This window comes from Danio rerio, chromosome 7, assembly GCF_052040795.2.
Source record: "Danio rerio strain M-AB ecotype USA chromosome 7, GRCz13ab, whole genome shotgun sequence".
Taxonomy (NCBI): domain Eukaryota; kingdom Metazoa; phylum Chordata; class Actinopteri; order Cypriniformes; family Danionidae; genus Danio; species Danio rerio.
In genome coordinates, this window is record NC_141027.1 from 10,505,001 (window position 1) to 10,532,985 (window position 27,985).

The 27,985-nt window shown below is 34.7% G+C and overlaps 1 protein-coding gene across 10 annotated transcripts in view; it reads left to right on the plus strand.

Annotated features, from left to right (window-relative positions):
• zfand6 (zinc finger, AN1-type domain 6) overlaps positions 1-24,598 on the plus strand; it is a 131,860-nt gene extending 107,262 nt beyond the window's left edge. Inside the window, exons 1-9 of one of the 10 annotated variants that reach the window (XM_087258874.1) lie at positions 1,851-1,923; positions 7,572-7,620; positions 12,633-12,772; positions 13,032-13,185; positions 15,932-16,001; positions 18,429-18,514; positions 19,004-19,150; positions 21,908-22,009; positions 23,833-24,598. In XM_087258874.1, the coding sequence (XP_087115000.1) occupies positions 13,041-13,185; positions 15,932-16,001; positions 18,429-18,514; positions 19,004-19,150; positions 21,908-22,009; positions 23,833-23,981 (699 nt within the window). In that variant the 5' untranslated portion in view covers positions 1,851-1,923; positions 7,572-7,620; positions 12,633-12,772; positions 13,032-13,040 and the 3' untranslated portion in view covers positions 23,982-24,598. 10 annotated transcript variants of the gene reach the window in all.
• Positions 24,599-27,985: the final 3,387 nt, after the last annotated feature.

Consider the following 27,985-nt stretch of genomic DNA (forward strand, 5'->3'; position numbering starts at 1 on the left):
AGAAGTGTCTAGAACAATATCTGGTCAAATATTATGTACTGTCATCATGACAAAGATAAAATAAATCAGTTATTACAGATTAGTTATTAAAACTTGAACAGATAAACAGTTAATAATTAAATAATTCAGGGGGGCTTATAATTCTGATTGCATCTGTGTATGTTATGTACTGTATAGACAGCAAGTTCACTATTCAGTTAATCAGTTAGCTGTACAATAACTGTATCTTGGCATTTCTTACTACTAATAAACTGAAGAGATATACGCTGAATAATGATAATGAATATAATGCGCTAACAACAAATCAAATGAACAAGCAAATCAACTAAAACACCTTTAACCAAGGTTTAGAAGAATTTATTCTACATTTATGAATATGGAATTTACCAAACAAAGGCATAAGACTCATTATACATTCCATAGATACATTTTTTTGAGTCAAAAAAATAAATAAATAAATAAATGATGCTGTGCAAAGATTAATTGCGATTAATGGCATCCAAAATAAAGGTTTTGGCATAATAATATTTTGTGTGTGTGTGTGTGTGTGCGCGCGCGCGTGTGTGTGTGTGTGTGTTATCTTATATATGTATAATGTACTTGTCATACATACACATACATAAAAATCAAACTATACAAAACAATTGTTGCATAGACATTTAAATTTATATAATTTGTATCATATGCACATATATTTTACATCTAAATATAAATAAAAATTTTATCAAATATATGCATGCCTGTGTGTATTTAAACACAGTAAGCCAATGCATAATAAATATACAAAGTGCACACATTTAAATTGTCAAAATAATCTTTTATTTTAATAAACAGCCCAGCACTAAAATTAAAACATCTTTTGAGTTCACGTTAAAACGTCAACATAGGAAAACTTTAAAGTCCCTTCCTCGTGACGTCACCGGGTAGGTTAAAGTGGGGGCTGGAGTGTCAAAACTAACAAACAGGCAGTTTTCTCGGTGGGGGAAGGGACGCTGGTCAACGCCGAAAACACTTAGCAAACACTTTAATAGTGCTGGACTACAAAAGCAAACTCTATTAACCCCATTTGACATCGATATATCCATCTTCGGGAGTCAGGAGGTGAGTTTATAACGTATGCCGCCGCCGCCGCTATGAACTGAGTCAGTGAAACAGCTGCGGCGTTTTGAGACCTGTTTGCTAATTTGACAAGAGCTAACGTTAAACCTGCTGTTGTAAACTATACTTAATAATTATGGATTCATTTGGTAGATATCATCCATTAGCGTTAACAACGTAACGTGTAGCTTTGTAACTAGCAAGCTAATAGCAAAGTTATCAAAAGGAAACATTAGTGGATTTGAAACTCGTAACGTTACGCCGTCAGTTTGCTTAAATGTATCAATCCGCATAGGATTGTAAGGTATGTTCAAAAACAGCCGAGGAACTATACATGCCAGCTGTTTAACTTCTGATGATGTCTTTAGGGAAGCATATGTGATTAACTTCTGATATATGATGAATCTGCTTCTAATAATCCTCAAAGTTGTACGTTACACGCCATTGATCAAGGCTTTGGTGATTACTTCGTCTTACATTTTAATACCTTTTTTAAATAAAGATAATTGCGAAAACTAACTCGTGAGGGAATCATTTTTAGAGTCGATTCTGAATCTTTGAATCGTTCGTAAAGCGGTTTGACTTTAAACTGCACCGTTCAAACGAACCGATTCGAATAAACGATTCAGACTATTCATCACTAGAAATCTTGTGTGATGTTCAAGGGCGTGGCTAGCGCTCAGCAGCCAATAGAATGCCAATGGGCGTGTCCGTAACGCTTTCTATTATTACTCAATGTATTTTACGATGTCAAGCTTTCATTTAAACAGCAAGCGACGTTGAGTGGTAGATAAACAGAGGCGCTTATTATAAACCCTTAACCAGGTAAGAAACGCGAACGTACGGCTATACAAGCGAGATATTACGACGAAATCTGCTTGTAGATGGTGTTGTCATCGCTAGTATATGATTACTTAAACAAAGGACAGTGTAAATAGTGCAAGTTACCGTTGAAACCCGATTACCTGTGTGTTCCGAAGCAACTGCTTCAAGTATACTAGTTTCAGTCAGTCTGTTAAATTGATAATGTAACCCTCATTGTGATTTAGGACGCCTGTAGGTTTACTTTACTTGTGTTTGCTTTGTCCTAAACGGTGATCCCATAAATAGAAACATGCTACTGAAGTTAGCTTTTAGCAGGCTTGTAATCGTCAAGGATAGCACCCTGTGAACTGTTAACACAATTATACACGCGTCTTTTTGAATTATTTACCTCCATTGTGGTTATATTGTATGATATCTCCATCAGTTGTTGATGCTGTCAGCCTCTACAGCTGTGTCATATGAAGCAATTGTTTACATTTCCAAATGGTTTTAGATACTGGATCCATTTAAGATGAAATAGGATGAGTAGTTGCACCTTTGGTCACATTTACATTAGTTTTGCCTTTAAAATGCATATTTATTTAAGAAGATTGATGTTTATATAGATACATAGCCTATGATCGTGTTATATCAGTAAATGTATTGAGGTTAAGTTGGTTATATATTCACACATTCTCATCGGTAAGAGTCCTCATTGGTTAGAGTTGAGTTGAATGGACTTTATTGGTACCCATAGGTTAATTCTTTTTGCAGCAAAGTTTGGCATTCGATACAAACAATTGAATTGCACATATCCGTATCCACATTAGGCATGGGACAATAACTGTTTTCAAGGTAAACCACAGTTTGGAAAAGTCAAGGTTTTAAAATCACCAGAATTTTCTGTATACTGTTCCTAAGGTATGTTGTAAGTTTTTTTTTATTTACTTTTTTTGTTTTGTTTCTTGAGACAACAGTATATCCAGATATTTAAAGATGTTGTTTAAAATAGTAAAGAAATCAATGTTTTTGAAACTAATAAAGACACCAAAAGGCAATTAATCTTTTGAATTATTTAGCCTGACATGTTTCCTACTATTATAAATCTTTCAAAAAAATAAATATATTGTTTTCAAAGGGCAACAAAGTTTTAGATTTTTACCCAGACATTTAAAAAGACTATATTTTAGAGCAGTGATCACAAAACAGTAATATTTTTATCCAAGGTTATCATACCGTCAGAATATTACACCAGCCCATACCTAATCCACATATACACATACAAAAGTACCTTAAAAATATGACTATTGATTTAGAGCGACAATATGATTGAACGAAGCTATTCCTGTATTCCCGTTTTGTCCTACTAAAAAGCATCTGAAACATTCGACCCGAAGGGAGCAGGATAAACTCCTCAGACAGAGGATGAGAGCTACAGCTACTAATGTTCTGGGCAATCTGTAAAAGCTGCCTGCTATACATGGATTCAATACTCAGCTGTGATAATGCAAACCTCGTTGTGATTTAGGATGACTGTAGGTTTACTTGTGTTTACTTTGCTTTGTCCTAAATGGTGATCCCATAAATAGAAACATGCTACTGAAGTTAGCTTTTAGCAGACTTGTAATCGTCAAGGATAGCAGCCTTCTGAACTGTTAACACAATTATACATGCGTCTATTTGAGTTATTTACCTCCATTGTGATTATATTGAACGATATCTCCATCAGTTGTTGATGCTGTCAGGCTCTCATATGAAGCAATTGTTTACATTTCCAAATGGGTTTAGATACTGGAATAATTTAAGACGAAATGGGATGAGTGGTTGAACTTCTGATCACATTTTTCAGTAGTTTTGCTTTAAAACTGCATATTTATTTAAGAAGATGGATGATTATATAGACACATAGCCTATGATTGTGGTATATCAGTAACTGTATTGGGGTTAAGTTGGTTTTATATTCACACATTCAGACGTTCTCATTGCTAAGTGTTGAGTTAAATTGACATTATTGGTACCTGTAGGTAGATTCTTTTTGCAGCAAAGTTTGGCATTTGATACAATCAAGGTAAAGTTGGTTTTATATTTACACATTCGGACATTCTCCTTAATAATATAATTTCAGGAAAATATTATTTGCAAATTTTAAATAGTGAAATCATATTAGCAGCTAATGACTATCAAAGTACAGCATTGTTCACACTAAATTAAATAGTGCTAATGTTGTTTTGAAGTCTTACTTGCATGTGATTTCAGATCAAATATTCAAATTACTTTGGTAAACAATACAGAAAGCCTATCACAAATTGTCACTGAACGACTGTGCGAAAATAAAACTAACTTTAGCAAAATGTATTATTATTATTACTACTACGAATATGTTGACATTAGAGCTGCACGATTCTGGCTAAAATGAGTATCGCGATTTTTTTGCTTAAAATAAAGATCACGATTTTCTCATGATTCTGTAGATGTAAAATACAGGAATGGTAAAAACAAACAAATGGCACAACATTGATAATAACATTATGTGTAGGTCTACTGGTTTCTATAAATAATTCTATTCTACTTATAATAATTATAATATTGAATTATTCTGTTTGAGATATATGCTTGCAATCTGTCATATTAGACAAATTTATTCACTGGTGAAATCAGACATTTACCATTATCAGATTATATTCAACATTATATAGGCTAGAGTAGTTATACTGACATTGTAAACATTTATTTTCATGCACAACTGTGTGTTCGCTATGAAAGGAAAAACATATCAAATGCCTGTCGTAATCATAACTTTAAAATGCGATATGATCATTTAAATGAAGTGCACACTTTCGGTTTCATTTTGACTGCTGAGTGCTTGTTCATACTGCGCGCGCGGCTCCCAAACGATCACTCTGTGCCACAAACAGAATATTATTTACATTTGTATTACCTGTTACTTGCAACATATGCAGGTTCTGTTCACTAAAGTAGACGCGTGTGCGTCTATCATTAAGTAGAGCGTGCGCGCCCTCTCTGTGATAACAGCTCACCGTCAGAAGCTCACGACATGTGGGTTTTTCCGGCCGCGAAAACATCATTATATGAAGACAAAAAAGACATTTTTAGGTGAATTATACCTTATAAATGCATTACGTGACTCATTCAACATCATTTGGAGGTGTCACTGAGCAACGTACGGGAAACAATGAAAAGACTCGTGCAGCCGCCTTTTCTTCTCTCCTGAACTTGAAAACATGATTGGCAGAATTGTAGAAATGCTGGATTAAGATCGTCTAGGGGGTTGAATCGAGATCGCAATCTTTTAACGATTAATTGTGCAGCTCTAGTTGACATTAACATAATCTAGCAAATGAAATAAAGTAGAAAACTAAATGTTTCTGAAAGCTAGTCTGAAGGATACTCATTTACTGTGGTTTTGCAGTAGCAGTGATGGATATTTCAGCAGTTACTGATTTAGCTAAAGTTGATTTTATATTCACACATTTTCCTTAATAATAATTTTATAATTTCTAAAAAATGTTAATTGCAAACAGTAAGCAATGTAGAGACCGTTAAAATGAGCAAATGAGCGAATGTGTGAATGTAAAACCAATTTTACCTCAGTTTTGATACAAACAATTAAATCGCACATATTCATGCCCACATATACACATACAAAACTACCTTTATTAAATATTGCAATTTATTTTAAGCGACGGTGGGATGATGGAACAAATCTATTCCTGTATTCCCGTTTTGTCCTACTAAAAAGCATCTGAAACAGTTGACCCGAAGGGAGCAGGATAAACTCCTCAGACAGAGGATGAGAGCTACAGCTACTAATGTTCTGGGCAATCTGTAAAAGCTGCCTAATATACAAAGATTCAATACTCAGCTGTGATAATGCAACCCTCATTGTCATTTAGAACGATTAATTTACTTGTGTTTGCTTTGTCCTAAATGGTGATCCCTTAAAAAAGAAACATGCTACTGAAGTTAGCTTTTAACAGACTTGTAATTTTCAAGGATTGCAGCCTCCATTGTAATTGTATTTAAAGATATCTCCATCAGTTGTTGACGCTGTCAGCCTTTACAGCTTTGTCATATGAAGCAATTGTTTACATTTCCAAATGGTTTTAGATACTGGAACAATTTAAGACAAAATAGGATGAGGAGTTGAACTTCTGATAACATTTTTCATTAGTTTTGCCTTAAAAATGCATATTTATATACATTTAATGTATTTATATACATTTGATGATGATTATATGGGACATTACCAGAAACGTACATTATCTGTCCCTGAAATAAAAACATAAAATGCAGTGATCAAAACGTATTTCATCCCAAAAATTGCCTAAAGTACACTGAATGTTGAGAGCTGAAATGTCTGAGAGCTGTTCTGTAAAAGAAATATGTCATTCATTTGGTTTACAGATTTTTGTTTGTTTATTTATAATACTTCACAAATTTACAAACCCTGTCATTGTCCTCAGTCCAATGGAACCTACAACTTAAATAGTCATGTTCGGCTAAAACTGTTATTTAGAAGAAAAAAATACTTCAGAAATAGCTAGTTGTTATCATTCACATCAATTGATTAAAAACATGAAATTATAAATTATACACAAATATTACAAATGTATAAAAAGTATTGTCCCCTTGTTTCTCAGTCCTGTCACATTTGCATTAAACTTAACATAAAATGCGTGGAATACATTAAGGCTATGACTCGGAAGTGTGGGCGAAGCAGTGGCGCAGTAGGCAGTGCTGTCGCCTCACAGCAAGAAGGTTGCTGATTCGATCCTCAGCTCAGTTGGCGTTTCTGTGTGGAGTTTGCATGTTCTCCCTGCCTTCGCGTGGGTTTCCTTCGGGTGCTCCGGTTTCCCCCACAGTCCAAAGACATGTGGTACAGGTGAATTGGGTAGGCTAAATTGTCCATAATGTATGAGTGTGTGTATGGATGTTTCCCAGGGATGGGTTGCAGCTGGAAGGGCATCCGCTGCGTAAAAACTTGCTAGATAAGTTGGCGGTTCATTCCGCTGTGGCGACCCCGGATTAATAAAGGGACTAAGCCGACAAGAAAATGAATGAATGAATGACTGTTGTAATATCATTTGGTGGAGAAGCTGACATTGATCAAGGATGCATTCTGTCGTTGAACGATTTTATGCTTGTTTTGTATGATTTTCTGAGGAGGACAAGCTTAAAGGTCAGGGAATGTACGTTTCTGGTACAATGTCTCGTGTGGATGCATATGATCGTGTTATATCAGGAAATGAATTGAAGTAAAGTTGGTTTTATAGTCACATGTTCCGACATTCTCCATGGTAATATAGTTTCAGAAAAGTATTCTTAGCTGCCAATGACTATCAAAGCACAGCATTTTTTACAGTAAGATCAATAGTGCTAATGTTTTGAAGTCATATATACATGTGATTTCAGACTGAATATTTGAAGTTTCTTGGCAGACAATATAGGGAGCTCGTCACAAGTTGTCACTGACCTAATGGGAACCAGCTTTACCTCAATCACTAAATGCAGCATTTATGCTGTATACGTTAATTTGGCTCAGACTGCAAACATATTACTTAAAGTCTTCTCTCTAAATATTGACGATGATGATGAGTGTTATTTCTTGGCTTTATTTACTGTTAATTGTTTGCACTTTTGCTTCATAGGAAATTGCTTTCTTGGGAATTTAGTCTTTTCCTCCAGGGGAGCTACAGTGTAGGTTTCATCTCCATCACAAGACTCTTATTTCTTGCATTTCATTTTCTTGAAACACTAAAACAATTTTCTAGAAGACTAGAAGGACTTTTGCAGTCACGTCTGTTTTTATCATTTAAACTTGGACTTTAGCCGAGCCAATAATCAATAGTCTGAGTTATTCATATTTGTACCTTATGTTGAGATCGGTTGTGATAACACAATAATATTTGAAATATAAAAGCTTACTGTTTTTGATGGATATTAGACAGTTATACAGTATCAAATACAGTATAAAGAGTCAGTAAAACATCAGTTTTTCCAATCTATCAGCAGAAATCTAATTTAGCTTGCATCTCCTTCCTCTGAATCAGGGTACAATTATAAATTCATGCATCAAAAACAATAATTAGGGTAAAAAACTAATAAAAAATACATATTAATTATATAAAGTAACTTACTAAATAAAACTAACACATTAGAATATAGAACTAGATAAATAGCAATATAGAAAAATATATGCAACATGTAAATATGCAAGAGGTACAGCAATAAAAAAATGAAATCAAATAAAAAGGAAGAAAAAACAAAACATATAAACGTACATTTTTATTTTTAAATAAGTATTTGATATTTATCAGCCACACCATAACTAATTTACAGCATTTTAATATTTATGTAGCCTAATGTTATATTATATCTATAGTGATCAAGAAGAGGGCTGCACTATTGGAGAATACTATATACTGTATTTATACTGTATTTATATATATATATATATATATATATATATATATATATATATATACACACATGTATACATATATATATATATATATATATATATATATATATATATATATATATATATATATATATATATATATATATATATATATATATATATATACACACACACATGTATACATATATATATATATATATATATATATATATATATATATATATACACATGTATATATACACATGTATACATATATATATATATATATATATATATATATATATATATATATATGTGTATATATATATATATATATATATATATATATATATATATATATGTGTATATATATATATATATATATATATATATGTGTATATATATATATATATATATATATATATATATATATATATATATATATATATATATATATATATATATATATATATATATATATATATATATATATATACACACACACATGTGTGTATATATATATAAAATTAATTAATTAATCTTTCTTAAAGTTAGAAAAAATGTCATTTCTTACACTGACTTAAAATGTTCACACTGTCACAGGCCCTAAAACACAAATTACAAACATATTGGTAACTTTGCATTGCAATAGCGTATACCTCTTCAAATTTGGCTCCTGGTCAATTATAACACCACTTTGCCATTGCAGATCCTGTGACATCGATGCTGAAATGATATATCATGTACTGCAGCCTTAATATAAATATAAAAATTCTGGCTTAGTTAATTTATTGTCATTTAAAATCTTTATACCACTGTTCTTCAAACCACACTAGAATTTACTGTTTGTGAGCAGAACAATTTATTTACCTACATAAAACGTAATAAAACTTATAAATTTTTTTTTTTCATTTTTAAAATAAATGCATCTTTTACGCAATGCTATTATTTAACCCATTTTCATATATATTTTTTTGTGTTTCTCAGAAGATATTGGAAATATTTGAGTAGATATTTGCATTTAAATCGATTTTGATGATGTGCACACCAAAATTGAATATCTTTGTTTATTTATTCATTTGATTCATTTACATAACTTCAATGATGAAATATGTGAGTTGTCACAAATAGTACTGAGTAAAATAACAACATTTGCAAAGTAAAAAAGACCTTTGCTGCTTGTTTAAAATAATTTAATTAATGAATGAGTTGAAACAACACAATTCTTAAGTTGTTTTTTGACAACTCATCAGTTTTATGTTCAATTTGCTTAAATTTATAAAAACAATCAAGTTAAATTAATCAATTTGTGCTGGGACAACATGAAGGTATTGTGTGGAATCCAGCATTTTTGACAGTAGGCTTGTCAAGGCTTAATATATTGCGAATCTCTAATTTAAAGTGCACTTGTAAGTCGCTTTGGATAAAAACCTTTGCTAAATTAATACATTTATATATTTTCAGTATTTTAGTAAATTTAGTGCTTTTTGTGCTACTGAATTTAGTCACACACATACCTTATTTAGTAAATGTTATTGAGTTGTAGCACGTGCTCATGTGCTTCAGTGATCTTGGAGCTGGAGAGTCTTTATCTAACCTGTTGATCTAGTGTCAGGACATATCGCTTAATAACCCTGTCTCAGGGCAGCACATGTGAGCACACTGGCTTACTCAGCCAGGCACTGTAGCTTTGCCTGCACATCCTTTTTCAGGGCAATTGATTAATTCAGTGTTTCTGAAACGACTCTTGGTTGTTTGGTGGTTTTAGTGTTAAACATTTGCAACATAATTAAGCTCTTTTAAGGCTTTTATCAGCAGTGTGTTTAACCAAAACCTGTTTGACGGTTGATTTTTAAAGCCGCTGTTTGGCTTAAACATTGACAAAGTAAAGTGATTTGTTGAAGCATTGTTTAGTTTCACTCTGAAGACCTCTTGAATGTTTGTGTAATGCTTAAGTCAACATGCGAGCCCTATTGACTGTATTTTTCTTTTTTTAATAAATGTTCCTGGTGTTTTTGTGCATTAATATTGAGATTTAGTGATATTAAAGGAACATAAACATAATAAAGATTAAAAAGGCTCATTTTACAACTTCCCTAGAGTTCAATAGTTGAGTTTTATCCTTTTTAAATCCATTCAGCTGATTTCAAGGTTTGGCTGGAGCACTTTTAGCTTAGCATAGATAATTCAATCAAATTAGACCATTAGCATCTCGCTTAAAAATAACTAGAGTTTCAATAATTTTCTTATTTAAGGCTTGAGTGTTCTGTAGTTGGTAGAATTGGTAAATAATGAACTGTTTAACTCCAAGAGGAGCCTATTTTCTTGAATTTTTGTGTAATACTAGTACACATAGGAGACTTGTTGATGGTATTTTTCTTTTTTAATGAATGTTACTGGCATTTTTGAGCATTAATACTGATGACAAAGGAACATAAACACAATAAAAATTATAAAAAAGGGTCATTTTACAACTCTCCTGTAGTTCAATAGTTGAGTTTTACCATTTTTTTAATCCATTCAGCTGATTTCCAGGTCTGGCAGGAGCACTTTTAGCTTAGCTTATAGCGTAGATAATTGAATTAAATTAGACCATTAGCATCTCACTCAAGAATAACCAAAGAGGTTTGATCGTTTTCGTTAATATTGAGATTAACTGATATCAAAGGAGCATAAAAATAATAATGATTAAAAAAGGCTTATTTTACAACTTCCCTAAAGTTCAACAGTTGAGTTTTATCATTTTTAAATCCATTCATCTGATTTCAAGGTTTGGCTGGAGCACTTTTAGCTTAGCTTAGCATAGATAATTGATTAAAATTAGACCATTAGCATCTCACTCAAAAATGTTCTGTTCTCTAGTTGGTGAAATTGGTAAAAAATTAACAGTTTAACTCCAAGAGGAGCCTATTTTCTTGAATGTTTGTGTAATGCTTGTACACAGGAGACTTGTTGATGGTATTTTTCTTTTTTAATGAATGTTACTGGCATTTTTGAGCATTAATACTGATGACAAAGGAACATAAACACAATAAAGATTATAAAAAAGGCTCATTTTACAACTCTCCTGTAGTTCAATAGTTGAGTTATACCATTTTTTAATCCATTCAGCTGATTTCCAGGTCTGGCAGGAGCACTTTTAGCTTAGCTTAGCTTAGCGTAGATAATTGAATTAAATGAGACCATTAGCATCTCGCTCAAGAATAACCAAAGAGGTTTGATTGTTTTCGTTAATATTGAGATTAACTGATATCAAAGGAGCATAAAAATAATAATGATTAAAAAAGGCTTATTTTGCAACTTCCCTAAAGTTCAACAGTTGAGTTTTATCATTTTTAAATCCATTCATCTGATTTCAAGGTTTGGCTGGAGCACTTTTAGCTTAGCTTTGCATAGATAATTGATTAAAATTAGACCATTAGCATCTCACTCAAAAACGTTCTGTTCTGTAGTTGGTGAAATTGGTAAAAATAAACTGTTTAACTCCAAGAGGAGCCTATTTTCTTGAGGTTAATGCTAAAGTCAACATGTCAGTCCTACTTCCTTTTTTAATGAATGTCCCTGGCATTATTGTGCATTAATATTGAGATTTAGTGATATTAAAGGAACATAAACATAATAAAGATAAAATAGGCTCATTTTACAACTCGCCTAGAGTACAATAGTTGAGTTTACATTTATGTATCTATTCAGTCGATGTCCCGGTCTGGAGGGAGTACATTTAGCTTAGCTTAGCATATCATTGAATCAAATTAGACTGTTAGCATCTTAAAATAAACTCTGTGGGTGGAAAAAGTTTCTTAAAACTAATTTCTCTGTCATTTGAATTGCTCTCAAGTGGTCAGTTGAAGCCTTAGAGAAATTGTAACTGCTTTTTGGCACAATTCTGAATTGTATATAATTGGTAACATAATAAAATGGTTATTTAAAATTATCACACCACATTTTAAGTTCAAACTTTATACTTATATAATTATACTTATATAAACTATGTCTACTTATATACTTATGTTTTTTTTTTACTTTTATTAATGTAAAAAGTCAAAATTGCATCAGTTTGAATTTATAGCTGATTTAAATATTATATATGGTTTGTTAAGCTAAGTTTACGTTTAGAGCAACAAAAATACCCAAGTTTTCCCTAAAAACTTTAGGTAGAACCTAAAGTTAAGGTCTTAGTATGCATCATTATATTTATAATCATTTTTAATGCATTAACAAATTAATCTTTTTCTTTTTACTTGTTGTTTAGACTATTAATCTGCTGTCCTGCCTCCATCTTTGACTGTTTACTTGTCTATCTATAAAGCAATTGTTGACGTTTCCACCCGATTTTCAGCACAGCGAGGACTTTTCCTGTACAATGAGTGAGACAGCTGAACAGGTAGTCTGAGAGACAGACAAGTGCAGGGAGAAACAGTTAGATCATGTCAGAGGAAGATCAGATAAGTGTCTTATTCACTCCAACATCTGCACAAAGCGTAATTCAGCCATACACTCAGTATTCAAAGCACTGATTGTAGACTCAGACAGAAACTCACCATTGATTTCTTATGCATTTATGCCTGTTTTTTTTACATCCTACAAAATTGTAAAAGAATGAATTCTGGATTTTTATCTTAAAGTTTGTTACTCCAGTGACAACTCATTGGTGAAAATTGTAAACTGTTTCTTTTCTTATATAGTATTATCTCTGTTCTCTCAACAGGAGAGGGATATGGCTCAGGAAACCAATCAGACCCAAGTGCTGTGTTCGAATGGTTGTGGGTTTTATGGAAACCCGCGTAATAACGGCATGTGCTCTGTTTGCTATAAAGATTCCTTACAACGTCAGAACAACAGTGGCAGATCCAGCGATCCAGGTGAGTCGACAAATGAAAAGACGCATTTAAAAGTACTGTTTTAAGTTTTACATCTAGTATTAAATTGTGAGTTCAATGAAAAGTGGATAGTCATAAATACACGTGTGAATTGGGTCTAATGGAGTCAAAAAAGAAATGCATTAAAGTAAACGCTTTATTAGGTGGCCTTAGCTACTATGTACTTACATCAAAAATGAATATACAATGTACTTGCTGTGTTCAAAATGTATTGCAGAACACTTCTTGAACAAGGTTATGGGTAGGTTCAAGAAAAGGTTTGTTGGTATGGGTAATGTTACGACTTTCAAGTTTGGCTCTTGGGTTTAAAAGAGGTAACATTTAATGTGATTACATTTTGTGGTGAGTTGGTGTCAAAATAGCAAAACAACAACCAAAATAATGCAAAAATAAGTGAATTTATTTACAAAAGTGAAAAGAAGTCAAACAGCAGAAATATTATTTACAAGATCTCACAAAAGAAAATAAATCAATCGATTTATATTAGTACCAACCACCCCGCACTCCCCAAAATAAAATCAGAGTGATGTAATTACTCCAAATGACGTCGACTGAAACTTTGTTATAGACCACGCCCACCATACCTTTTTGGCAGTGGAAATGCAAGCCTCATAAAGGTGACTCATACTATACTACACTGTACCACTGTGTCAGTGGAAATGGCCCATAAAAGTGCATTGTGTGATTGCCCTCTAACTCTATCCAGCCATAATCAAAAAATGTAGAACATGCTTAAAATGCATTAAAAATCTATTTATTTCATAGCACTGTGGACAGGTCGAATTTTTTTTTTTTTTTTTTTTTTTTAACTGTCAAACCAAAGCACAAAAGTGAATGGACTGTGTCCACAATAGTCACAACACGTAAGTCACGTGTGTAAGTTTTTGTCGGTACAACTAGTAGCTGGGTATTCTTATTCATTTATATTATTATATTATATATTAATATATATTATCAGGGCTCGAAATTAACCTTTTTGCTTGGTAGCACCGGTGCTCCTAACTTTAAACATTTAGGCGCATCAGCCAAAATTTAGTCGCACCCACCAATTGTGAGCACCGTTACTACACATTTTATACAAACATATTTATTGTATTTGAAATCAACACTTATCAAACTAACAAGCAAAAAAAATTATATATATATAAATGCAAGCGTGAGGAAAATATGTCTCAACGAAGTCCCGTTATCACAAGAAAATAGATTTTTATAACAGAACTGAGTGAGCAAAAGATACACGGAGCGCTCACCTGCCCTGCACGCACTTAAATGAATCTGTTAACGGTATAACTGTGCTGTTCTCTCAAGTGCTGTCTGATATTGCACGAATGCTTTTGACACAGATTGTAGCTTATTATATGCATACATGTTAATAGCAATACCGGTTTATTTTTATGAGTAGCGATATTAGTTTACTTAATGCAAGCCCGTTCGCGATGGTGTACATGGTGTTCAATTTGACATATAGCTGTCCCTTGCATGGCGGACAGCATCTGGCGATTATATGAAGGGTTAAACAGAAACTCTCGTGCTAGATGTGGCAAACAGTTACCTGAAAACTCCATCCCACAGACTTTTTATAGCGGACTTGAAGCCAATGGAAGTCTTCTACTCTTGGAAAAGTGTAGATAGTGGATTAACATTTAGCCCATGATCACTACTAAGATGTTTCAGTATTTATAACTTTAGATGTCATGGTTTCTAAAACAAAATCTGTCAGTGTTATCTTCATTCTCCTCTTCAGCGCTTTACAATTTTTCGCGGTAGCAGCTCTCTCTCTGTCATCCCAAGCCAGAAGCGCTGACTGAGTGATTGACAGCTGATATTAACCAATCATTCGCGTTCAGTGCTAGAGCAGTGGGCCAATAAGAAGAGCGTGAAGGCGGGGCACGCATTACGGACTTGGATTTGTTTACTGAAGCAAGTTGACATGACAACTGTTTTAAACCATTCCTGAGCGCTGCGTTTCGCGTTGCAAGTGCAGAGATGCATTCTGCGTGAATTTCTCCCGAATCCGCGCATGTGGTGAACATTTTACAGTAAAAACTGGTCGCACATAACAATTTTAAGCACTCGCAGAAATGCTCCCAAATATATTTTAAGGTCGCATAGATAAAATTTCGGGTGCATATGCGACCAAAATGGTCGCAATTTCGAGCCCTGTATTATTATTCATCACGCTTTTTAATTGCCCTTTATGAAATATCGCATGAGAAGAAAGTGATGCAAATTTCAAACAAAAAAAGGAAATGCATTGGACGGATAACTGACTAACCTGCAGTCTCATTTATGCTTGCTTGTTTACAGTTGGTTACTAGGTTACCAATACTACAGTCAGCCTCTCTAAAACTTGATAGAAAAGCACATGATTCACATTTGGGATTTTTTTTTTCCTTTCCTTTCTAGAATGTTATGTTGCATGATAGATTGGAAACCCTCACCCGGCTAGTGACTCATGTGCTTGGTTCCTTTATTTTGTTATGTTGTGCCACGTTGCACTGCCTACAATGAAATATAATTATTCGAAACCCAGCTTATCCACATCAAAGTGTTTTTGCTGAGCTGTAATTTCATTATCTACAGCGTTTATTCCAAAATGGGCCACCGTTGGAAACATCTCCTAAAACAAACCATCACTTCTCTTATACTGTTATCAGGATCTTAAGAATAAGGAGAACTTAAAATGGGTGTTGACATTTTGGGTTTCCTGCTTTCTCATTGCTTACAGTGTCTTCCAGCTTAAGCAGTAAAGGAGAATCTCTGACTGTACAATCGATGTCACAGCATGAACAAAACAGGTACAACGTCTTCCTCTTTAATACCCACCCCTACATCATTTCTCATAACGGTTGCATAAGCCATTTCAATTGATGAGATGTGGTTTATTTGTGCAACTTCAATAGTGCATGACAACTTGTTTTCTTTGTTATGACACCTTCTGTGTGACAAACCTGTTTTGGGAATTGGTAGGTATATTGTAGAAATACAACAGATTCTGCTGTAGCATTTATATAATCATATATTTAAATGGTAATCAGTGTACATTTGGTAGAGATTTTAATTTGTTTCAAACAAAAAAAAAAAAAAAAGAGAAAAAATGTGTTTTTAAATGAAAATGTCATTGTAAATGGCCTTAATGGCACAATATTGCCACTAGAGGGTGTGTGTTCACAACAAAGAAGGCCGCATTTTGATGACTGAGAGACCAAGTGTGGAATCATGGGACTTGTGCCAATCATCATCATCATCATCATCATCCTTCGGCAGTGGTCCCCAACCCCTGGGGATTAATTGGTACTGGGCCACACAAGAAATCATTAATTATTTTCATTGTATTTATTATCTGAGCCTGAATCTTTTATTTTGAAAAATGACTGTTGGTTACATCTTGGTCACTTGAGCTCCAAAATTTACCCACAAGCAGTTTAACTAGCAAAATGAGTAAGAAACAGTTGGAATGTTGGAAACATTCTTTGTGAAGGGCTAAAGGCCTTGTGAAGGACCCACGACCTGCCATGGAATTGATCCACAACCCATCCGTCAACAAATCAGGTGAATCCAGCATGTCTGGACATCACACATGATGACAGCCGGTCACGTCTTTTCCGCAAGCAAGTTAATCTTCCAATGAAGGCCTGCAGTTTGTGTGCATATTGGGAGCAATGCGCTCAGGCCTCTAGTTGAAAACAACTCAAGTTTTCAGAATGCTGCGAATGCACCACAAGTCATGGGTCAAGAACTGTCCGATAAGCTTAATACAATGTATGAAATATACGCATTTTATTTAAAAAGCCAAAAGGGCTTTTTAATTTTCCCTAAAAAAACTTGTATCAGAGCTGCAGCAATGTTTTATTGGCTAATTTCAACCTCTGAAATTGATGATCCTAGATGCAGGCTATATACACTATATATATGGATAAAACTATATTCATTTTCATAGTCAATTCAATTAAATTCACCTTTATTTGTAGCGCTTTTACAATGTAGATTGTGTCAAATCAGCTTCACATAAAAGTTCATAGTAAATTGGGACAGAGTAGTTCAGTTTTTTTAGTGTTTAAGTTCAGTCCAGTTCATTGTGGTTTAATAATCATTACTGAGGGTCTAAACACTAGAGAGCAAATCCATCGATGCGCAGCTCTACCAATCCCAAACCATGCAAGCTAGTGGCGACAGCGGAGAGGTAAAATAAACTTTACAATTGGCGAATGAAAAGAAAAAAAAACTTGAGAGAACCAGACTCGGTTGGGCACGACCATTTTAATTTCTCCGCTGGTCAAAAGTCTTGTGCAGAGCTGCAGTCTCAGCGGTAGAGGCTGGAAGCTGGCCTCAGCGAAGACTCGTCAGTCCCTGGAGCGTCACTGGAATCAGTCTCATGTTCTCCACTCCTCCATGACCAGCGCAGCAGCTGCTCAGGATACGGCATGATCCAGGATATGGAAACCTTGGGATCATCTCTTCTCTGGTCTTGAATCGAATCAGTGACTCTGCATTGTCTAAGGGCCTCAGGATGAGTATCCCGAGGTGGAAATGGAGAATAAAGAGAATAATTAGCGTAGCTGCTGTACATAGTGTACATAAACAAGATGCAGAAACCTGTGTGGAAACCCGCTAAGTGATGCACTGAGTGTATGCTTTACTAAACAGATAGGTCTTTAATCTAGTTTTGAATTGGGAGAGTGTGTCTGAACCTCGGACATTTTCAGAAAGGCTATTCCAGAGTTTAGGAGCCATGAAAGAGAAGGCTTTGCTATTCTAGGTACTACCAGAAGCCCTGCGTTTTGAGATCTTAAAGAGCGAGTTGGATTGTAGCGAGACAGAAGGATGGTTAGATAAACAGGAGCTAGATTATTTAAAGCTTTATAGGTAAGAAGCAATATTTTAAATTCAATACGAAACTTAACAGGCAGCCAGTGTAAGGAGGATACAATTGGGATGAAATGATCATATTTTCTAGACCTGGTAAGAACTCTGGCAGTTACAGTCATCTATGATTGTTTTTGAATCTTTTTATTATAATTTTTTTAACTATTTATCTGAGCTTGGGTCATAAAAATGCTAAAAGGGCATGCAAGTTCTTTTCTGAGATGTAATATATATTACATATACTGTGATATAAGGTTTTGGTCGTGCTGCCTACTTCTGCATTTTACATAACTGGCCATTACCGCGGTGTGTTTTCACTTGTATAACAAAACATCTCTTTTCGTCATCCTCTCCTCCAGTCAGCGTTTCTTAACATCAACACCAGCAGCAGTTACACATAAAGACGGTGCTTCAGTAGCGGCTCCATCAGGCCAGAAAACACCAGGTACGTCCTCTTTTTCACTTTGACCCATTTATTATGTCATCCACTGCCCCAAACTCAGACACTGAGCAGATTGCCGTGACACACAAAACTACAAAAGTCCTGCCAAACTCCTTAGAAAAAGCCAGACATCATCTTGCAAACGTATCTGATTGTTTGCTTTGAGACCAGGCCAGAATGTGCTCAAAGTTCACTTGTGAAAAGCCCGTCTTTTATCAAGTGCTAAACAGGCTTACATTTTGTTTGTGTGCTGGTTTTACTGATCGCAGCGGACATGCTGTTAAAAAGTTAGATTTGTTTATTAGGGATTTATAATAATAATTACAAATGTTTAATGTAGACCAGAAACCTGTTCCACAAATCAAGTTGAACAAACTCTGGGGAACAAATTTTTTAGCCTTGTTTTTTGCATATTGTATGGTATACCAAGCCTTTGAGTTTTGGACTCTTAATGTAGATTTGCTCGTGGATCTGACTGTGTTTATCTTGCAGAAGTGCAGTGCAGTAAATTGAAGAGAAGCAGTCTGGAGTCCAGCACAGAAAAGCAGCTCACAGCCAGAAGCCCATCGCTGGAGGAAAGCACATCGAGAGGAAAGCGAAAACTCGATGAAACCTGTCAACCTGTAGAAACAGTATCTGGTGAGTGCAAAGCGGATCTTTGGGTAATGACTGCGACATTTTCTTAGCTATGAGAGCACAGATTACTTGTTTTGATCAAGAAAATCAGAACTGGATTCAGACCAAAAACTACTGATGTGGGATGTTTTTATTGGCCTTATTCTTTACATACGAGCCATTGGAATCATTTTGGCTCAAGACTTCGAGTCTCATTCACTTCCATTGATTTTCTAAACATAAATGACAGCTTGTTTTACTCGATGTTGCAAACTGATGTTTTCTTCTTGTGTTGTTCTACTTTTTACGTATAGTCGTGAACACTTGTTTGTAGAGCAAGTTGTTTAGGCCCCCTAGTTTTTTTAATCCATCGCCAAATCAACAAAAAGGCGAACATTTTTGCGATCCTGCAATTGTTAATTTAAACGCAAAATAATCACGAAAAATCTCCTAAAGCATCCAATTCCAAACCATATAATCAAGTAAGATTTATTCCAATCATGACAAATGATTTATTTGAGTGTCTCTCGAAAAACTACGTCTCACCTGTGCCCTCACGATCATTACATTACATGAGGGAGGGGGGATTGTGCAGTAAGCAGATGCAAACGAAGCGCGAGTGATTCACATGAGAAGTCAATGCAAAGGGATGCAATGATTACAGATTTTGGTTGTACGATTATAGTCTGAGAAATAATCACGGTTTCACAGTTATCACGATTGTTTTGCATTTATTAATTTCAAAACGCTACCAGTTTAGAAAATTACCTGAAAACTTCTTATACTTTAAAGTGTTATTTATTGCTGCTAAGCAAGCAATTAATACAACACAATATTAAAAACAAACAATAGCCCATTTCTGTCTTTGTGCTTAAAAATAATAGTTTTTTTTTATTTAAACAGAAGTAATAATTTTACACTGAAAATAAATGACAATAATTTAATTAATAAATAAAAATAAGTATAAATAAAAAATAGCCTTTGTCTGATGCAGAGCTTGAAATTAACTTTTTTACTTGGTAGCACCGGTGCTCCCAACTTCAAAAATTTAGCAGCACCAGTAAAGATTTAGGAACATCCAACAAAAATGCGTGGTTATTAGTCTCTGTGTACAAGCTCGGAACTTTAAACTAGCACACAGTTGGCGTAACTTTTAGTTGCTGCAGTTTTGTTCCGTGCAGAAACACGGTGTTGAGAAGCCTTTAAGATTAATTAACTCTGACAAGTTAAAGCGTGTTTCTTAGTGAAACCGGTTAATCGATGCATCCCTAGACGTGACCAAATTGAATTATTTGTGCTGGTTTTATGGTGTGCGTCAAATCGATCAATTACTTAGTTTAAACCTGTTTTCCTGCAGTTAACAAGAGAAAACGCTTCCCTGCCATTGACGAGTTTCATGGCAATCTGTGTTTTAGGTGTATTACAGTAGGGGAAGCCCTAACACATGTCCTGAGTCAGATGCTCAGTGAAATCTGAGAGAAACTAAGATTGCGGATAAAAATAAGAGTTATACAACCTTCCTTTGGCTAAATGTCTAATTACTACCACAAAATCAGTCATTTTTATCTAAACTAATTGTAAAAAATTAGGGAGTCTGGTTGTTTGACTATAATCTGCCGTTTGTTATTCCTAGTCATTTCTTCTATCGGCAGCTGAATTAGAAGTTCTAAAACAATCGAAAAAACACATCACAGAATAAGGTCAATAGTCTGAGACTTTTATTTTTGGTAAATTGATGTACTTCCAACTGAAACAGAATATTGAGTAGGGGTGGGGCTTTCTTTTTTTTCTCTGGTCATTCACTCATAGCAAATGAATGTTAGGAGAGAGATCAAATGCTCGGACTTTGATTGAAGATTATCAAAACGAACAGTATATTTGCATGGATTAATCCTTGACCTAAATATTAACATTAGCCCCTTTCACACATACAGACCTTTCCGGAAAATTGCCAGCAATTTTCCGGAAAGGTTGTATGTGTGAACAGGTCCTTTTTGAAAATACCGGTAAATTCGTTCTGGCTATTTTCCGGAAAGAGAAGTTGTAACATTACCGGCAATTTGCCGGAATGCTGCGCTGTGTGAACGCAGAAGGAAGATTCCCGTAATAAGCGCGTGCACGTCTAGAACGTGCTGACGTGAGACGTCTGCTTTAGCCAATCACAACAGTCAGACGCATTTACGTCCGCTCGGTTTGTGAGGATAAAAGCCTTTGAATATTTTTCCAGACACATTTAGCTGCTAGAAGTTAGTCAGATCACGTTTATATGTTCTTCATAATGCCAACTGTGTAAATAATCATCGATGAGATGCTTATGATAAGCCGTTGTTTGTTTACGATCGTGTGCCTGTGAAACAGCCTGTGAGCGCCAGCAAACGTACATATTATGAACATCTCGACATGCGAAAGTGATCCTGAGAAAGTTGTTCACAATATTGATCATCCACAGAGTTTGTAATTTAGTCAAATGTTTACAAATACAAGCGCAGCCGTTTAAAGCTCATTTGTGGTGAATGATGTCAGAATTTACCGGTATTTTGGAATGGATGTGTGAATGCTCTTTTCCGGAAAATTTCCGTAACGTCCTCGCCTGTGTGAACAGCGCTTTTTTCAATATACCGGTAAAGTCTTTCCGGAAATTTTCCGGATATTTACCGGTATCACTGTGTGAAAGGGGCTAATGTGTACTAGCAAAATAGACATTGTGAATATTGATTTCACACAGACTTTAATGTTGGCAGCATTTCTAAAGCTTTGACACCTTTGTTAAACTCTTTATAGCCTCAGCATCAAGTGTGTCGGAGCAAACCTCAGATGAACCAGAGCAATCTAAACCCAAGAAAAACCGCTGCTTCACCTGCCGCAAAAAAGTGGGCCTAACTGGTATGTTTATATTTGTTTTTTATATTAATAATTTCTTTTTATTTCTTAATAAATAACAATAAAATATATTCGTTGGCCACTTTATTAGGTACAGGTTCACCTGCTTGTTTGTGCAATGTATCAATTATTTTATATATGTGCACACCACTATATACATGTCAAGATTGTTTGCACTAAATATGTGATTTAATACAAAAGCTTCTTACAAAGTTACCAAGACATACTGGTCTTCATTACAAAAATCTGTACCGATTGTAGTATGGATACTAAATTATGAGCAAGCAATCAAGCCATTTTAAGAAGGCAAAAAAAGACAGTGAAGAAGCAACATTTCAGGATTTTTTTTCTTTACTTGATGTTTTCAGGTTGCTGAAACTAAAGGCAGATTTACACTACTGCGTCGAGCGCACACGTATGATTTGTTGTGTTGCATAGCCCTCACCATGGGCTGATGTGCACCTCTCAAAAAATGTAGCTACACAATTTTTTTGTTTGTTTTCAATGATAAGATCTCTGTTTGCTTGCTCTGTCTGGGCAACTGTAAAACATGGCTGTACACTTTCAGAATTTGTAGCAATGCTTTTATTTCCTTGAAGTAATGTGAAACATGTTGATTATAATAATTTTAAAAAAATATATGTGGAATCCCATATCCGACAGTGCATTATTTCACACACATACAAATGAAGTCAGAATGATTAGCCCTCCTATGACAAGGTTTATTCTTTTTCACATATTGTAAATTTTTTCAGTATTTCCTATAATATTTTTTTTCTTCTGGAGAAAGTTGTTTCCTTTTGGTTTGACATGTATAAAAGCAGTTTTAATTCTTTTTTTTTTGTTTAAAATCAATATTAGAAGCCCCCTTAGGATTTTTTTTTTCAGTAAATAGAGATTTTGCTGAACATGTATTGCCAGTTTGCATAAAAAATATTTTTAATTGTTACAAGTAATACCGGCCACTTTATTAGGTACACCTTACTAGTACCGAGTTGGACCCCCTTTTGCCTTCAGAACTGCCTTAATCCTTCATGGCATAGATTCAACAGTGTTGGAAATATTTACTGTATGATGCAGATTTGTCTGCTGCACATCCATGGTGCGAATCTCCCGTTCCACCAAATCCCAAAGGTGCTTTATTGGATTGAGATCTGGTGACTGTGGAGACCATTTGAGCAGGGAGAACTCATTGTCATGTTAAAGAAACCAGCCTGAGATGATTTATGCTTTGACATGGCGCATTATCCTGCTGGGTGGTCATAAAGGCATGGACATGGTCAGCAACATTACTCGGTTAGGCTGAGGTGTTTACACGATGCATAGTTGGTACCAATGGGCCCAAAGTGTGCAAAAGAAAACATCCCCCCCACTATTACACCCCCACCACCAACCTGAACTATTGATACAAGGCAGGATGGATCAGGAGGAACTGCCGCTCACTGTATATTTTCTCTTTTTCTGACCATTCTTTGTAAACCCTAGAGATGGTTGTGCGTGAAAATCCCAGTAGATTTAGTAGTTTCTGAAATAATCAGACCAACCTGTCTGGCACCAACAACCATGCCAGGTTCAAAGTCACTTAAATCACCTTTCTCCCCCATTCTGATGCTCAGTTTGAACTGCAGCAGGTTGTCTTGACCATGTCTACATGTCTAAATGCATTGAGTTGCTGCCATGTGATTGGCTGATTAGAAATTTGCCTTAACGAGCAGTTGGACAGGTGTACCTAATAAAGTGGCCATGTATTTGAATGTACAGTATGTGTCATTTTTCAGTATAAAAGGATTTATTAAGCTAATTGGTCTTTTATTTTCTTCCAACAGGTTTCGACTGCCGGTGCGGACAATTATTTTGCGGCATTCACCGATACTCAGATGTTCACAGCTGTAGCTTTGATTATAAGGCTGACGCAGCGGAGAAGATAAGGAAAGAAAACCCTCTTATTGTCGGGGAGAAAATCAAGAAGATCTGAGCTAAAGATAGCAAACAATTTTTTTTACTCCCTTTTCCACAAACAGGACCTTGAATTGTGCATGCTACAAATGAAACACATCCGCAAATTAGTTTTGTCCACTTGTTTCATTTTTACTTCTCGATCTGATTTACTTACAAAGTACCGTGGTGCGTTAACCACTTAATATTTATATAATTGTGTTAATTACTAAATGGCTTTTAGTTCAAACTTGGGCGGCTGTGCATTTCTGGTAATGAATCAAGCTTGCATGTTTAAAAAAGAAAACATTGCCAGAATGTGTCTTCGGTTTTTATTTTAGTTATTTAATTTCTTTTAATAGGGATTGTAAGCAAGAAAAGGACGACATCTAACTTAATATAAGCTTTTATCTATTACCATATTTGCTCCACCATCATAGATTTAAAAAAATGAAGAGGTTTATAAGCGATTACGATTTATTATGTGTGTGACTCCAGTCTCTGGTTTATTGCACTTCATTACAGACTGTGATTTACATTTTGGTTTTCTTTTCTTACAGTTCGGTTATTAGAGTGAGTGAAAGTTGCGAGTGGTTTTATTTATGTTTGTGTATTCACTGCGTTCATGTTTAATAAAGTTTTACACGTCACACTGTAGTAAGGGCTCTAGTTGACTCTATGCTTACTGAAACTATTGGCATAACCTAAGACAGACTATCCATGCTTTCACAATACCCTGAACAATATTGTGCAAAAGAGCTATTTAAAGTTGAAGGGAAACAAGTAGTGCAACATGCTTGAGTGGTATATTCACATCGTTTTCCTTATTGAGTCCTTATAAGATGAAGTTTAAGTGTCTGGTGCATGTGGCGAGAGTTGTTTTTACAGGTGGTATGGCCCACTCAGCATCCAACCATCCATCCTAGTCTATTCATCCATATCTGTTAGCATCCATCCATCCATATCAACCAATCTATATCCATCCATTCATCCATCCATCCTTATCTTTCCTTCCTTCCTTCCATCCATCATCCATTCTTATCTTTCCTTTCTTATCTATTCATTAATTTTTATTAACCAATTTATATCCATCTCTCCATTCTTATCTTTTCATCCATCATCCATCCGTCTGTCCATTTTTATCTTTCCATCCGTCATCCATTCTTATCTTTTCATCAATCCCTTCATTATTTTGTATTAATCAATCTATATTCATCCGTCCATCCATCCTTTATCTTTCCATCCATCATCCATATCTTTCCATTCTTATCTTTACATCCATCCATTCATTTTGTATTAACCAATCTGTATCCATCCGTCCATCCATCCTTTCTTATCTTTCCATTCTTATCTTTACATCCATCCATTCATTTTGTAATAACCAATTTATGTCCATCTGTCCATCCATCCATCATCCATATTTTTTCATCCATCCATATCTTTCCATCCATTCATTAAGTTGTATTAACCAATCTCTATTTATCCATCTATCCATTCTTGTTTCCATCCATCTTTATATTTCCATCCGTATCTTTCCATTTTAATCTTTACATTCATCCTTCCTTTCATTAATTTGTACTAACAAATCTGTATCTGTCCATCCATTCTTATCTTTCCATCCATACACATCCATATCTTTCTTTGTCTTTACATCCATCTATCATCCATTAATTAATTTGTATTACCAAATCTATCCATCCATCCATTCTTATCTCTCCATCCTTATCTTTCCTTCTTTCCATCCATCTATCCTTATCTTTCCATCCATCCTTTTTTCTTCCTTTCATTCATTTATCCACATCTTTTTATCCATCTATTAATTCATTTGTATTAACCTATCCATCTGTTCATCCATTCTTATCTTTCCATCCATCCTTATCTTTTCATCCTTATATTTCTTTCCATCTATCCATTAATATGTATCAACCCCTCCTTCCGTCTTTTTTAAAATCATTTTTAGACTGTCGTTCAATGGCAACACTGATAAAAAAAAATCTTCTTTAAAGATGCAAATAATTTTATTTAGCAAATTATGTCTGAGTAAAAGAAAAAATTAGATTGTAAGTGAAACTGTAAATCCTTACTGTGTCTACAATATCACTGAAATATTAAAAGGGACCTATTATGCAAAAATCACTTTCATAAAGGGTTTAACCACAGTTGTGTGGCAGCAGTGTGTGAATATAACCCGATTTTATTAGTAAAAAAATAATAATTCAATTTTTTATAATCACACTTGATAAAAACAGTCAGCAGAAACACTTTGATTGACTTCATCCCGGTGTACTTGTCATCAGATGGGGAAAGCGTGGCCTGTTAGTGACGTTTTCTCCCTCATTAATATAGTGTTAGTCTTGTTTTTGAATCTGCTGCTATGCGGACAGTGCTGGCATTTGTAGCTTCGCCCTCTTTTGTGGAGCACAGTCTCATTTAAATTTAAAGCGACAGTCACCAAAAGGGCTCAGTTAGCATCTAAGCTTAAAAGGGTTATGATGAACAAAAGCTGTGTCTTGTTTCAGAGGCTGCATTTAAAGTGCGCTGCATCACTGCGGCACGACGAATTCTCATCTCATTTTTAAAAAAATTTGAAGGCTCCTTCAAATGCAGCCTCAAAATGCATACTTGGTATGCATACCAGGTAATGAAGAATACAACCGGTGGAGATTGATTGCATGCTAACAACAGCAAGTCGTTTCTAATAGAAAACCTTGAATTGAATGAATGAATAAGGTTTTATTTTACTTGGATATTTTAACACGTTAAAAAGCAAAAAGAGCATGACATGTCTCACTAAAAAGTTATTTTATAGGGGAATTACCAACCTATGTCATACATGACGTCACTGGTTCGTCCGCGTATACCGGTTGTGAAAAAAAGACCGGTTGCAATAGCAAACACGTGTTGTGGGGTAGCATGCCAAATTTGATTTTACCCCATTTATTTTACCGTGGCTTTTAATTCCAACCCCAGATGTCTTTGGCTAACAGCCGAACAGCTATCATAAGAGCTGAATGGAGTGAGGACCTAATTAAAAAAAATAATTACTCGTTTTTGATTGCAGCAATGATTTCAGCAAAATCAGTTACATATGGTGAATTAAACTGCGGGCACTGAATGCTTAGAATGAATTGTAACCAAGTTTACATACCCTGCTGTACAGGTGCAGCTCGCTGTCAGAATGCAGTTGTTTTGCTTGTTGATGACTACCCAGGCCTTGTAAAGCTCCGTCTTCTTTCCTTGTCTTTGGCTAGGCAGATCCTCGGTTTTTAGCACTACATAGTTTTGAATCTGGCAATCCTGGAACATTGTTTCTTGCACATGACCACACAGAACAAAACTGTAGGCATCAAAAGACTTGTAGGCCTTTAACTTCTCTCTTGTAAAATCACTTGGAGTTTTAATGAGATAGTTGTATATTTGGGGCTGGATGCTTGGCCATTTCGTCTTATCCAATATCCATTGGGCGGGTGCTATCAAAAGTGCTCCTGTGAGACGAACGGAACGCCGCTCACTTTAACGTTAATTTTGCTGAATAACTGCTTATCACTGGGTGACAAGCTGTTGTAATATGCTGAAAGCATTATGTAAATAATATATATAATACACTGTAAATTCTAACATGTTCAGTTTACTTAAAAAAAGTTTGGAAACCGATTGCCTTATTTTTGCAATATAAACTTACAAGGAAATCTTAAGTTAAGTTTAATTATTGCCTTGAAGTAAGAAAACTAAAACTTATAAAGTAAACTAACTATTAAAAATTAAGTAAGTTTAATAGAAAATTCTAGTTAACATACTTGTCATTATTTAGTAATCTTACTTAGGGTTTTATAGTAAGATTACTTTAATAACTCTATTTAACTAATACTGTTCTACCATGTTCAGTTAACATCTTGAATGATAGTAGTCTCAACATTGTTTTAATCCACCATTTTAAGTAATGTCAACTAAAGAAACTACGTGCAATCGGTTTCCACATTTTCTTCAATTAAACTGAACATAAAATATGTAGTTCAACCTACAAGTAATGACATTATACAGGTC